Source organism: Eurypyga helias, unplaced genomic scaffold (assembly GCF_000690775.1).
Source record: "Eurypyga helias isolate BGI_N326 unplaced genomic scaffold, ASM69077v1 scaffold11081, whole genome shotgun sequence".
In the NCBI taxonomy this organism is placed as follows: Eukaryota; Metazoa; Chordata; class Aves; order Eurypygiformes; family Eurypygidae; genus Eurypyga; species Eurypyga helias.
This window is the reverse complement of record NW_010228929.1, coordinates 57,710-70,955: the sequence shown is the minus strand read 5'-3', so window position 1 is coordinate 70,955 and position 13,246 is coordinate 57,710. Positions and strand designations below refer to the sequence as shown.

Genomic DNA, 13,246 nt, shown 5'->3' with positions numbered 1-13,246 from the left:
GGAAAGAGGGTTGTTGTTAAAGGCTCCAAATAGGCTTGTAAAACAACAAACTCTATTTTGCTGTTGGTGACATATGCATGTGGAGATGTCTTAGTGAATGTGAGACTTGGAGAGGAGAATTTGGGCCAGTGTTTTTTGTAACACAAGATGTGCTATATTAATACCATTCAGCCTCTCTTCTGAACTGTCACAGCATTACTTCCCTGGGACTGGATCGCTGTTCATCAACCCAATTTCTTTAGTGATCGCTTTGCTGCTTTTTTTTTTTTTTTTTGGCAAATGAGAGCTACTCGTGGTGCTGTAATGTGCTCGTCCACCTGGGAGTGACAGTAAACTTGAGCTGCCCTGAGCTACTTAAGCTATATAACTTGCATCTGTAGCTAATATGTAAAATATTCAGGCTGAATTCTGTTACTCATTCTGAGCAGGTGTGGCAGGCCAGGTCTTTCTGGGTACACGATAACTTGGGGTAGGTGTCCAGAGAGCCTGCAGAATGGGGTGCAGGTATGTTCTTTGAGAAGTGGGAAGAACAAAAAGATAAGGGTGATAACTGGAGCGGGGAGGACAGCTAGACACAGGAAAAGTACCAAAGCAGAGAAAATAAAGTGCGAATGAAAGAAGGTGGAGCGTGGGGAATGAATAGAAGGTGAGGAAAGCAGGGTAGGCTTGTGCTTTCCCACATGTGTGTATCGTCATACTGCTGAGCTGGTACAGCTGAGGGTAAGGAAAAGGTCAAGATCCCTGATTTATTATTACTGCTTCTCAGGTGGGTGTGTTCCTTTCCCTGAAATCCTCAGTTAATTCAGGATCCATGATAAGAGCTCAGGGATACTGGTAACAAAGAAGAGGATGGGTCAGAGGTATAACAGGAAAATTCTCTGTTAGTCACTTTAATTTGTGTATTTGGAAACCAGCTGGGTTTTCTTTTGGTCTTGGAAGTATTTGTTGCATAAATCAGCCAGTCAGTGAAAGTTTTTTTGTATTTTTTTTTTTTCTTCCCTGCTGTCAAGGTTGTTCTTCTTTGTTACTGTTTTGGCATTTGGGTGAGGCTCGGTAGCCACAGCCCTGGATGGAGTAAGGGCTTGTCCCTGGGTATTATATGCTCGTGTAACAAAAGCCTGGGTTCCCGATGCAAAACAGCTTGCAGCTTGGCATGGATAGGGCTAAGCTGTGACCATACAAAAACTCAAACCCTGGGATGGACAGGGAGCATCAGGGGACGCCGCGCTTTTCCCCCTGGGCTGTGTAACCGCGTCCCTGTGGGGTCATCGCATCTCTTCGGGGACATCTAGACAAAACCTACCGATTGCCTGGGTCTGGGCCAGAATTTGCCACTTAATTGTGACTGAGGATTATTTAAGTGGTCAAGTCCTTCAGGCGAGGCAGCTATACTCAAGGCGTGTGTTCCTCCGGTTTGTGCACAGGATATGTACACTCGCAGCTGCGTGGAACGTGGCATTGAATGTGATGCTCAGGAAGGTCAGATCAGCGTCTTCCCCAGGACCAGCGTGTATGTGTGGCAGAAAAACCTCTCTTGCAAAATCAGAGCTTCCAAAAAATCCTCCCAGATTTTGAGGGCGTGTCTCAGGTTAGGAGAACAGGGTTATGGTGTCCCTGGGCACCACAGCTGGGAATGCAGAAAGGATGCTAAAGGAGAAACTGAAAATCAGAGTGGAAAAAACCTGACAGGTTACATTTTTCACTTGCAGATATTCTTTTTTTTAAAGCTTCTAGTTAGGTTTTTATTAATTGTATCTTTACAAAACCTTAATTTTCCATTAAAGGTTTTTTGAATAAAAAATGTTTCAGTTGCAAAAACATCATCGGTCTGTAATGAATAATGGGATTGCATTCACTACATCTTTGAGATTGCATTGTGGGGTAGGAGCCGCTGTAATAAAGTCATTATCTGGGGCATGGGGTCCCCTGTCATTACACACCTCTGTGTTGGAGTCAGGCTCCTAGGTGTTGGTTTGCAGTGTGTTTGTTTTGGTGGGTTTAAGGATGTGTTTTCACATCGAAGACAGCATGGTAAATGCAAGTCTTAAGTGCAAAGTGAGCAATCTCACTGAATTGCTGGTGTGTAATGGCTCTCAATGTATTAGAATAATTTTTTTTCTTCAAGACTAATGTGGTAGTTCAGCCTTTTTTTTCCCTAAATGATTCTTTGTCTCAGGCAATCTTTCCTCACATCATGAGACGGATGGTTATCTCAGGGTATAACAAGACCTTGAGTATTTCTCTCTTTACTCCATTTTTCTATGACTTAGGCTTGTGTTTCCACCGAGCGAGAATCATTTTACATTGCAGGAGGACAGTGAGGCTCTGAGGACAGAAGTGGAAATCCCATCAAAGCTATCCTGCTGTTTTAAACCCCCTGGCAGCAGTATATGTGGCTTGTTTTTATCATTTTCCTCTTTCTTATTTGGGATGGATTACTGGGACACAGACCCTGGGTACCACTGGCCTCCGCACCCGAGGCTCAGAGGTGATGTGGGAAGAGCGGGAGGCGTGCAGTGGCGGGGAGTCTGGTGTTGGAGCTTTGTGCTGCAAAGCCGAGCAGGTCTGGCATTGTGGTGTAACAGTTCATATAAAACCCTGAGGGTGGGTGGTGTGCTGCTGAGGTGGCTGTAAACACCTCTCCTGCAGGCCCAGCATCTTCCTATTTTTAAAGCAGGTGAAGCTTTCCATCCCCTTGATTTCCCAAAGGGAGGGTGGTGATTAGAGGGAAACACAGGAGTGCTGGGGATTGCTTGATTTGCTCAGGATTAAGGAGGGCACTGTAGGGATTGGATCTCAACCCTCTCCTTTCCCTGTCTAACCGTCGGTCCTTAAAAAACACAGATTGGGAAGACAACCTGAGTCGTCAGGTCGTGTCTCGTGCTGTCATCCACAGCGACATCTCTCCATCCTCACCCAGGAGCGATGGGACTCTGCCTCGCAGCTAGTTCTCTCTCTTGCCCCCACTACCTCCTACTGGAAAGCTGTTCCGGAGCTTCTCCGCTCTAATGGCGTGAAACAGGCTTTTCATTTTCATGCTAAAAGTGGAAACTTGTTCCCGCGCCTCCATTGTCCTCTCACTTAAATATTATGGTGGAGTTTGGGTTTTTTTCATTCTTTTTTCCTTGGAATTTGCCAGCCCTTCTCCCTCGCTAGGGGGGAAGGGGGGGGGGTAAAAAGGATAAAATATAATCCCATAGCAGTCGTGTTTAGCTGGATGCCATTTTACGCAGGGAAAAAGACTTTTTGAAACAAAGGAGGTTTAACATGACGGTGTTTTCTGTCCCGTCCCAAGGTCCCAGCTTGCAAGAGCCATGGGCTGCAGCCAGCAAGCAGAGGGGGCTGCTGAGACCTGCCAGCTGAGTAGAAAGACCTTGGCAAGTTTAGTGCCTTCACTGAAAAATTTTCCTACTGAGAGAGGAGTGTTGGTGGGAGGCTGTTTGGCTTCAGTTTTCCTGTCTTTTATTGTTATTTTTAAAATGCATGACCATGGTCTGTTTATTAACCTGCTAATCTTTCCCCAAGGTAAATAGCAACAGTGCTGCACACGAGGTTCTCCTGGCTGGGGCATTTAGGAAAGCAGCGAGCAGAAAAGGCTTTTTGCTTGTGTGGATTGCACTAAAATCCCCGTGATTATGTCTGGTATCCTAGGGCATGAGTTCCCTTTCTAGTGCAGGGTAAAAAAGGTTTTGCCTACCTGGAGAGGTCCTCCTCTCCCCTGCAATTAGTCTTTATCACCTCAAACAGGGGGGAGAGATCAGAAAAATCTGTTGAACCTCCATCCCAACAAAACACTGGCTCCCACCCAGCTGGTGCAGCGGGGATGGAGCCAGGCAGCTAATTAAAGGGGTCAGGCCATCGTTTGTGTGCTGGAGGATGTGTTAATGGGGTATTGCTGTGCACTGGCCACGTTCTAGAAGAGTATTTGTCTGGGTCAGCAATATACTGTGCTATATATAGTGATGTGTGGCTTAAGGCAAGGTGGAGGTGGCGCATCCAAGTAAGTTTTGGGACTCTAAGTTCTTGCTCTTTTCTCGTGGCCTGCTAATACCCTACTTGATGTGATTTTACTTGGGTTGATGGCATCTAGGGATTTTCAATCTGGAACCCTATGTTTGTATTCTGGATACAAAAAATATTGATGATTTATTTTTTAAAAAATCCACTGCTATCCCTCTCCAGTTTTCTCTCTTTGGTTTGTATATTGTCCTATGCCTTATGTTGATTCTTCTTGTGTATTGTTTTTCTGGGGCCAGTCTTTGTTTTTCCCTGTCCTTACCCTCAGGAACGTTGGGTTCAAGCTGCAGAGTTCATTGTTCTGTGTGCTGGGTTTTACTGGGGCTAGTGGTGGCAAAAGGGGCTGGGCAGGGATGTTAATTTCTGAATTAAGCTGTGTTGCCCACGTGCTTTAGTTTTGTGTTTGGATGCTTCTCTAATCTCTGGCTGTGCCTTCTCTTTGAGATGAGCGAAATAGGAAAATACCATCCCAGTGTCCTTCTCCTGAGTTTAGTTTAGCTTTGTTTATTTATTTAATTTTAAAAGCTAAGTTGTATCAAGTCTTTACTTTGAAAGTGATTGTAATCTGTTTGTAAGTGACTAGAAGTCTCTGCCACATCGAGCAGTGAAAGCCTGCTGGAGCTGGCATCGGTTGTTCTGGAGCAACGATGCTGAAGGGCAGGAGACTTTTTGCACTTACAGCAGTGTATTTGGTTTAATATTCCCCTTGCTCCTTGTTAGTCTTCATTCCTTTTGGCTTAACATAATGGAATAAAGTAATTTGTGTGAAAATTAGGCATGCTGGAGGGTTTTCATTAGGCTTCACTGCTGTTTGCTTGAAAATCTAAAGGCTTAGAAAAAAGTAATCTTTTTTTGTGCAGTGCCCAAAAAAAGGTCCAGATTATGATATATTGCCACTTTGGTGCACTTTTTTGGGCCCTGCCCAGATAAAATAGCTTAAATAAAATTACTGAACTGCCCAGACATCCAGCGCAGAGAACGTGCTCCAGCTGTTGAAGTGGCTAGCAGCAAGGTGGGCTTCACCTAGCTATGGAGATCTCTGCTCGTCTGGGGACACTGGTTCACTGAACTAACGGTGCTGCCCCAAAACTCACTTGTCCCGTGTGAAGACACTTAGGTGAATTTATTTGCGTGGTTGATAAGATGTTGCTTTATCTCTGAGCACTGGCGCGGTCATTTGAAGGGTTGGGGTCTGTGATTGTGCCAAGGTTGGTGATCGCTGGCATTATCTGCCATGTTCCTCAGCTGAGAATTTTTCACGTTGTTGGAGCTGGAGAGCAGAAATGGAGCGAGAGGGACTGTGCTGTGCTCGGGGAGCTCCATAGCTGCTGACAGTCCCAGGCCTTGCAAAGGACATTGGAAAAGCATCCCTGCAGAAGTGAGTGCTTGCCCGGCCGGCAGCCTGGGGGAATGTCAGCAGTTCCCACAGATGATGTGTGGGCATAGAGGTCTCATAGGTGTCACAAGTGCGTGGAGAGCAGAAATGGAGCGAGAGGGACTGTGCTGTGCTCGGGGAGCTCCATAGCTGCTGACAGTCCCAGGCCTTGCAAAGGACATTGGAAAAGCATCCCTGCAGAAGTGAGTGCTTGCCCGGCCGGCAGCCTGGGGGAATGTCAGCAGTTCCCACAGATGATGTGTGGGCATAGAGGTCTCATAGGTGTCAGAAGTGCAGGGAGTGTGGGAAGGGGAAGCAGCGTTGGCAGAGCCCTCTGGAATGTGGAGTCAGGGAATCCTTCTTCCTGTACAAGGGCAGAGCAGTGGCATGGGAGTCACAGGGATTCACCAGCCTGGGGCTCACATGGGTCCGTAATCTGCTGGCTTGTTCAGGTGTTGCTTAGAAATGCCTTTTGGCTTTCAGCTAAAGTCTGGGAAAGGCCCAGGCTGGCTTGCACCCTCAGTCAGATGTCTTCAGCAGGCGAGCAAGAGCCGTGAGACATCTGTTATTGTGACAGTGATGTTTCAGAGAGACTTGCCCTGTAGATCAGTTGGTTCTGGGGAATTTCGCTAGTTTTTGCTAAATACAGGGGGATTTAGCCATTTTTCTTGTATGGGGCTAACTCAACCCCTGATATTTTTTGAACTTTCCTCCTCCCTGGTGTCCCTTTGGCACTAAAAGCAGTTGCCAAATTTGTGTAGTTCTGGGCTGTGGCTTCACAGGAAAGCAGCACACAACAGCCGAGCACCTACAACTCCTGCATTCCCCCTTGCTGCATGTTTTTGGATTTGAGACATATGTGTTTTTAAAGCCAGAAGAGCAATGACGTGGAAGTTGCTGTGAGTCAAGTGAAGGGTGCAGCTCTGTCGCGGTGCTCCTCGAAGTTTGCTGTGTGGGTTTGTTGGTGTTGGATGGACGTGGAGCTTGGGTCTTGGCAAGAGGGGAAACACCAAGCAGAAGGTGACTGGGAGGAGATAGGTGTGGGTTTGCTGAACAAGCTGAGGTCATCCATTCCAACAGTCCAGTCACCACGGATCCTGTCCTCTCCATCTGCTCCTCTAGAAACCGTGCACATGTGACCCTGCGTAGAGCCCTGCGTTTGCTTTCTGAATTAAACGTGGCTTGAGGTAGTGTGGAGCAGGGGGGATGTTTAAGATGCTTAGGCGTGTTTAAGAGTGGTTTAAAGAAAATACTGTTGGTGTTAGGAGAACGCTTTAAAGCCTCAGTTGTGACTGAAAGCTGTTGATTGAGGTGCTGTTTGTCCACGTTGGGATGAGATGGCTTGTGTATGGGTTGGCTCAGAGTCCAATGGAGCTGGAGTCTCCTCTGTCTGAGCCTGAGGATCTTCTTCCAGGGTGTTCCTCTGCTCAGATGTGTCCTCATTCTTGGCTGGAGGCAGGTGTGCTGTCTCCTGGTCCTGTTGCACACAGCAGTGCAGGCAGTGGAGGGGTTACTTCCTTAAAGGACTTTGGAAACCTGAGCATAGGTGGTTGCAGACAATATGAAGAAATCCACCTGCTTGCCTAAGATAAATCTGTTAATGTAAAATGGGCTCCTGATACCACCTGTGTAGGTCAATGTGTGCCTTGATACCCATTTCCCTGAGACAGGCACTGCTTTGTTCAGATCTTACTACAGCGGGGAGGCTTGAAGCGCGATTATCGCGGAGCAGCTCTGCTGAGCACAGGGAGCTGGTGGCCATGTTAGGCCCCGACTCCAAACTTTGTTGCCACGGCTTCCTCTTCCTCACTGCTGCTCTGTGGCTGCCCCATTCTCTGGATCCTCTCACCCTTCCTCACGTCTGATCCTCTCCATAGAAGTCAGAGATAGGTTGTCCAACGACAGACCCTGATGCTTTTGCCTCGCCTGACTTGTGTCATTTGGCCCATGGTTCTGGGCTACCACGGGGCACCTTGGACTATTTTTGTTGTAGGAAGCTTGGCAGGTCCCAGACTTTGATTACAACCACACGTCTGGAGATGGGAGTGGACAACAGGTAGAGTTAAAGCACAGAAGTGTTCATGAGCCTGCAAAATTCTTGATTCTTGTTGCCAGCCCGCAACCCAAGAACTGGCAGCAATCTTTGCGATCAGAATAAGTGGGGGTGCCTGACCTGGGGCATGATGTGAAGCTGGTCGCTTGGTCGTTGTGGGAGGTGCAGGGATCGGGCTGGTGGGTTAGAGCACCCTGTGCCCTCACCGGCATTGCTGGATGTGGGCAGCACTTGGTTGCTGCAGGGTTATCTTACGTTGACTCGCCTGGTGTTATATTTGCTAGGCCTGAGCTGTAGTCGTCAGGGTGTAACACAAGGATGGGAGACCATGTGAAACAGGAAAAAAATCACCTTTATTTGTGGCTGTTTGTCCCTTTGCCAAGGGAGCCATCGCTGATGGGTCTTGTAACAGCCTGGGAGCTTGCTCCCCTCTCCTGGGTGGGCACCCAGCCGCATCCTGTGAGGCTGCTCATTTAGCTCCTTGGTTTATATCTGAACATAAACACCTCTGGGAACTGAGTCTCTTGTCCCTGGGGTGTGCTGGGAAGGTTGGTGGCTGTCCCCATGGGCAGGGGCTGGTAGCAGACCTCGATACTCCTTGCAGAGCATTGCCCCATGCCAGCCTGCTCCCACTGCGCTGACATAGCCAGGCCATTAAATATGTATGGGGAGGAGAAAGCACGTCCCCTTGCGTTTTATAAATAATTGCTGTGCTGTGCAGTGTAATTACTGCGGGGGAATAAACAAATGACGGCGTCTTCCGAGAAGGGAAGACCTGCCCTTACGCCTCGACAGCCCGATGAGATGGGGCTGCTGGGGGGCTCCTACCCATTCGGGTGAGGGGGCATCCGTTGGGGGCAGGTGGAGGATTTCGTGGCTGACTTGGTGACTTGCAAGGAAGCTTTTTCTGCTGGGGCGCAGCTGGAATAGCAGGCGCTGACATTTGCTAGTTGGAGTTCAAACAAAGATCCCTGTATGGGCTTTATTAGCAAGGCAGCGCCAGGGACACTGCTGGACGTGTCCTGCCCCCGGCCCCTGCCCTCCTCCGGTTCCTCTCCATCTCCCCGTGCTTTAGGCTGTGCCTCTCCCGAGGAGGAATTTGGAGACGAGGGACTTGTGTTTAAAGTGCTTTGTGTGAGACGTCAGCTCGGGGCTGTAAACAGCGCGTGGCTTTGCTCGGAGAAAGTACAGAGCTGCCATTGGCAGCGTTTCTCCATTAAGGCAAGGGCTGGAAACCTCCTGGCATGGAGGGCTGTGCTGCTGGGCAGCTGTACCGTGGGAGGAAAGTCTCTCTGTGGAGCACTCCCACTGTAAAAAACACAAAATAAAAAATAGCAAGGCAAGGGAGCAGCATAGCGGTTTCCCTGAGCCGCTTGCTTTAATTGTGCAATTTTCGTTCCATGCAGTGCTTGGGTGGGATTTGCTGATGAAAGATGGAAATTCGCCTCTTCATGTGAGCATGGAGTGGGGTTTGGAGGTCTAGGGCATATACAGTTGTCTTTTTATTGGGTTCATGCAAATAACAGCTGCAGTTCAGATTGCAAATCTGTTAATTGTTAGTTTCATTTGCATTATTATGAATATAAAGTAACACATGTCTCTGTTCTGCTTGTGTATTTATTTGATGCCTTTACAACAGGGTAACTTGGCCCTGGTGACTCCTGAACTCCCCTGCCATGCCCTGTACTGCCCCATCAATCCTTTCTTCTGAGCTCAATCCGATAGACCAGTCAAGTGCAATTCTCTCCTTGCTTTTTGCTTTCAGACCCAGACTGGGCATCGCACAGCCTAGGGATCTTCATCTGCTTGAACTGTTCAGGAATCCATCGCAATATTCCCCAGGTCAGCAAAGTGAAGTCGGTCCGTCTGGATGACTGGGATGATGCTCAAGTGGAGGTACGTGCATCAGAGACTTGAAGTACTGGTTTGGGTTGCTGTGTTTTTACCAGCAAAGCTGCTGTAAAACAAGAGTCCTTTCTGCAGGTGCCACAACAAATGTGATTTCAGAAAACATGCCTAGCTAATTGCTGAATGTGGGAGTGAGGTCCATGATTCTGATTGAAAAATGGAATAGCCATTTCATGAAGTTGTGAGGGTTTCTCCCATCCCTATAAAAATGTCAATGAAATAGAGTGTGTAGAAATTACTGATTTAAAATGAATTGTCTTCTTCCGTTTCTTATATTACCTCAAGCCTAGACTAGGTGGTAGACTAGACCTCTAGTTTACCACCCCTGCCCAGCTCAGCTGTTTCTGGTTTTGTTCCACTTAGAGGTGAAGACTCTTAAACTCACATCTTGAAGAACTGAACGCTCAGTATAAATTCTCTCTGTTTATGCCGCACACCTGCCTAGATTTGGATGATGTTACCAAAGGCAAGCCTACCCCTATCTGCTTTGACTACTGGTGTCTTTAAAGGCTTGAAGAACACTACCAGTCATTGATCTTTATCTTGTATGTTGTAGATTTGAGGCTCTTCTGAAAGCTGCAGCTCATGGTCATGTGTTTTATGAGAAAAATAGGCCTTTGTCTTGCATGGATTCTCTTTTCCCTCTTTTTTTTTTTTTTTTTTTTGAGAATAGGTTGAATATGTGAAGCCAGAAGCTCAAAACATGAAAATAATGGAAAAAATAATGCTAAGGGGGGAAAAAAATAGAAAAAGCATAGCTGCTTGTTATGCTTGTAGGCTTGGCATTTGATACAAGACAAAACACATTTAGCATGGCTGCCTGGAAAGGTGGGGGGTTTTACATTTATAAAGTGACTTTCATGAAATAAAATTTATGAATAGGGAAATATGTGGTTTTGTTTGCAGAGTTCTCAACCATTCATATATGAGATCAGAAGGAAAGGAGGGCTGTCAGGACAGATACGATTTTTATTTCTTTGTTTATTTAATACTTCAAGTTCCTTTCTGAGGTTGCTGGCACGGCTTTGCAAAAATAAAACTATCCTTTTGGAACAAGTGAGCTGTTCTAACAAGCAAAGGACATACTGTTAAAGTCTGTTACCTTGCTGGAGCTGTAACATATGGAGACTAAAAGTTAGTGTCAGGTTTTGCCTTCTGGTTACCTGATTTTTTTGTTGGGTTCTCTGGAGACATCTCATTCCCATGCCTGCCAGTAGGAAATGCCGCCGTGCGCTGCCTTCTGCTCCTGTGGGGGCCAGTGGGGATCATGCATGTGTGACTGGGACACCGACTAGTCCTCAGCGTCGTATTAAGCTGGGGGAGCCCCGGCAATAATAATCAATATTAATTTCTGAGCCCTGGTTTGTAGGCTCAGTCTTTACAGCATCCCTTCTACGCACAGTCCTGGGGAAACCTCTCAGTAAGTGAACAGAGGCCTCATCCCAATATTTTCATTACTCCGTAGAAGCAAAAGAGGACAAAGGGAAAATGCTGTTAATATTTTTTAATTATTTCTGTTTTTTCTTTTTTTACAGTTTATGGCTTCGAATGGGAACAATGTAGCAAAAGCAAAATATGAATCTAAAATGCCACCATTTTATTACAAGCCAACGTTTCTTGACTGTCAGTAAGTAAATACCTTTGCTGGTAAACAGCATTTATTTGTTTGTGCAGCTGCAGCCTCTGTAATATTTTAGTTTTAGCATGATACTTTTTTTTCAGCCGCAAAGGAGGTTTCATTTATAAAAGGCCCCGAAAATCCTTTTTCCTCTGCACACATATGGTAGAGTTTATACTACGTGTGGGATCTTATTTAATAAATACAGTTGAGATGATGCGGAGAAGTCAATAGTTTGTCTGTTCCCCAGACCCTTCCAAGTTTCTAAGGCTAGAAAAACGCCAATTTCTACCCATTGATTTCCTCTGCTTTTTCAAATAGCGCTTCTGCATGAAAACAGAACTTGCTTATCTGCTGTGTGACATGCTAGGTTGCTTGTAATGCAAAAATGATGGGGTTTAGTGCCAAGGTGGTGACAAATGACAAATAATCTCCTCGGTGAAGGCAAGTGGAAAGGTATTGTCACCCATACAGTGTACAGTAAGCCTCTCTAGTAAGCTGGGGTAGATTTTGTAGACCAGGAGGTGGCCAGAACATGCTGTACCATCCAGGGAGCAGGAAGGTGAACTGAAATTGGTTTTTAGGGTCCAATCCTGCAGAATGCCAAGGGGGTTTTGGTTGTTTGTGAAATCAATGTTTACAGAGGGTCTGGAGGGCATAATTTCCAGAGCCAATACTTTCGTATTAGCGAATCGGTGAGCACTGGTCCCTGATATCCCCCCCAGTATCGCTGCTTTAGCTGGTGTCCCTAGTTGAAGGGGCAGGTGTGGTTTGGCAGTGTGGTGGTGGTGTGAAAACGGTGTGTGCGGCTCTGAGCAGCCGGGTGATGTATTGTAGCCGTGTAAGAGGTACCCAAAGCAGAAGTACTGGAAGGGTTCGTAGGGCTCCCAGTGTGAGATGTTAGCCTGTGGGTTGGCAGGCACTGCTGTGATCCTGGATCTGAAACCATCCCGAAGGTGAGCCAAAGTGTTCGTGAGTACCTATGCTCATCCTCAACGCAACTTTATCTCTGTTTTTAATCCTCTTGTAATAGCTATTAATAAGAGTTATTGCCTTCCTACATCATGGAAAAAGCCCTTTGTAGTAAAGACAAAAGAGGGCACCCCTTCTGCCTATGAAACCTCTCGGTGATGCACTTGTTACCCCTATTTAACAATGCTCAAGTGCTGAACCTAGGAAGGCCCAGGTGCGAGCAGCACTGCCTGGCCTGACAATAACAAAAAGCATCCATTTATGCAATGTTCCCAGATCTTGAGTTTGATCTAAAATGGCTTCTGGCAGTAGCTTCCACAATTTCTGCAAGTACAGAAATGATTTGAGGACTGGCAAAGCTGCTGTGTGTTGTGGAGAGGCACACTCTGAGGGTGCTGTGATGATCTTGCTAGGATTAATTTTATCCAGGAAAAAAAGCCATAGCCTCTTACCTTTCCTATTGCTGGAACACCTCTGCCATTGTTCCAGCAATGGGACAGCGGAGGGAGCCTGAGGAGAAGCTGGCGGGAAGGCGGTCCCAGCCGGAGCGATCCCACAGCTCCTTGCGTGGGTTAGGCTGTGAGGCAGCGAAAGCTCACCCTGCCATTCAGGCAGCTCAGAGGCCACAAGCATTTCATTCCTTCTGCTGCTGGGCTGGCAGAAATGTCTGTGGCTCGTTCTGAGCTGGGTTGGTTTGGCTTCCTTTGATAATACAGCTCAGGCTTTGCTGCTGCAATATTTTTCTTCCTCCATCCTGCAGTGCAGTGGCTGAGCTCCAACTGCAGCCCCGTCGACGCTGTCTGCAAGCACATGGGGACCGTGCTGGCAGCACTGGGGTGGCCACTCGGTCCACAGTCCTTCCCGGTGCCTGATGGAGAGCCACAGTGCTGGACTCACAACCTGTGAGAAACAGAGGCAGGAGGGTTAAGGGGTTTTTTTTGTTTCTTTCTTTTTTGTTTATTGATTGATTGTTAGGATGAGGCAAGGCTAGTCTTCCTGCAAGCAGCTGGAGGACCCATTTCTGGCCCTTTTGTGCTCCCAACTTCTGCCTATTTTGCACAGAGACAAATTTCAGCCTGGATGCCCTGATTTCTCACAACCTGTGAGAAACAGAGGCAGGAGGGTTAAGGGGTTTTTTTTGTTTCTTTCTTTTTTGTTTATTGATTGATTGTTAGGATGAGGCAAGGCTAGTCTTCCTGCAAGCAGCTGGAGGACCCATTTCTGGCCCTTTTGTGCTCCCAACTTCTGCCTATTTTGCACAGAGACAAATTTCAGCCTGGATGCCCTGATTTCTGATCCTGGA

At 47.0% G+C, this 13,246-nt stretch overlaps 1 protein-coding gene across 1 annotated transcript in view; it reads left to right on the top strand.

The window, feature by feature from the left end:
- Window positions 1-2,689: 2,689 nt before the first annotated feature.
- The window catches only part of ADAP1 (ArfGAP with dual PH domains 1), a 55,562-nt gene continuing 45,005 nt past the window's right edge, over window positions 2,690-13,246 (top strand). Inside the window, exons 1-3 of the mRNA XM_010160209.1 lie at window positions 2,690-2,717; window positions 9,211-9,341; window positions 10,889-10,980. Of these exons, the coding sequence (XP_010158511.1) occupies window positions 10,892-10,980 (89 nt within the window). The 5' untranslated portion in view covers window positions 2,690-2,717; window positions 9,211-9,341; window positions 10,889-10,891. The remainder of the gene's footprint in view (window positions 2,718-9,210; window positions 9,342-10,888; window positions 10,981-13,246) is intronic.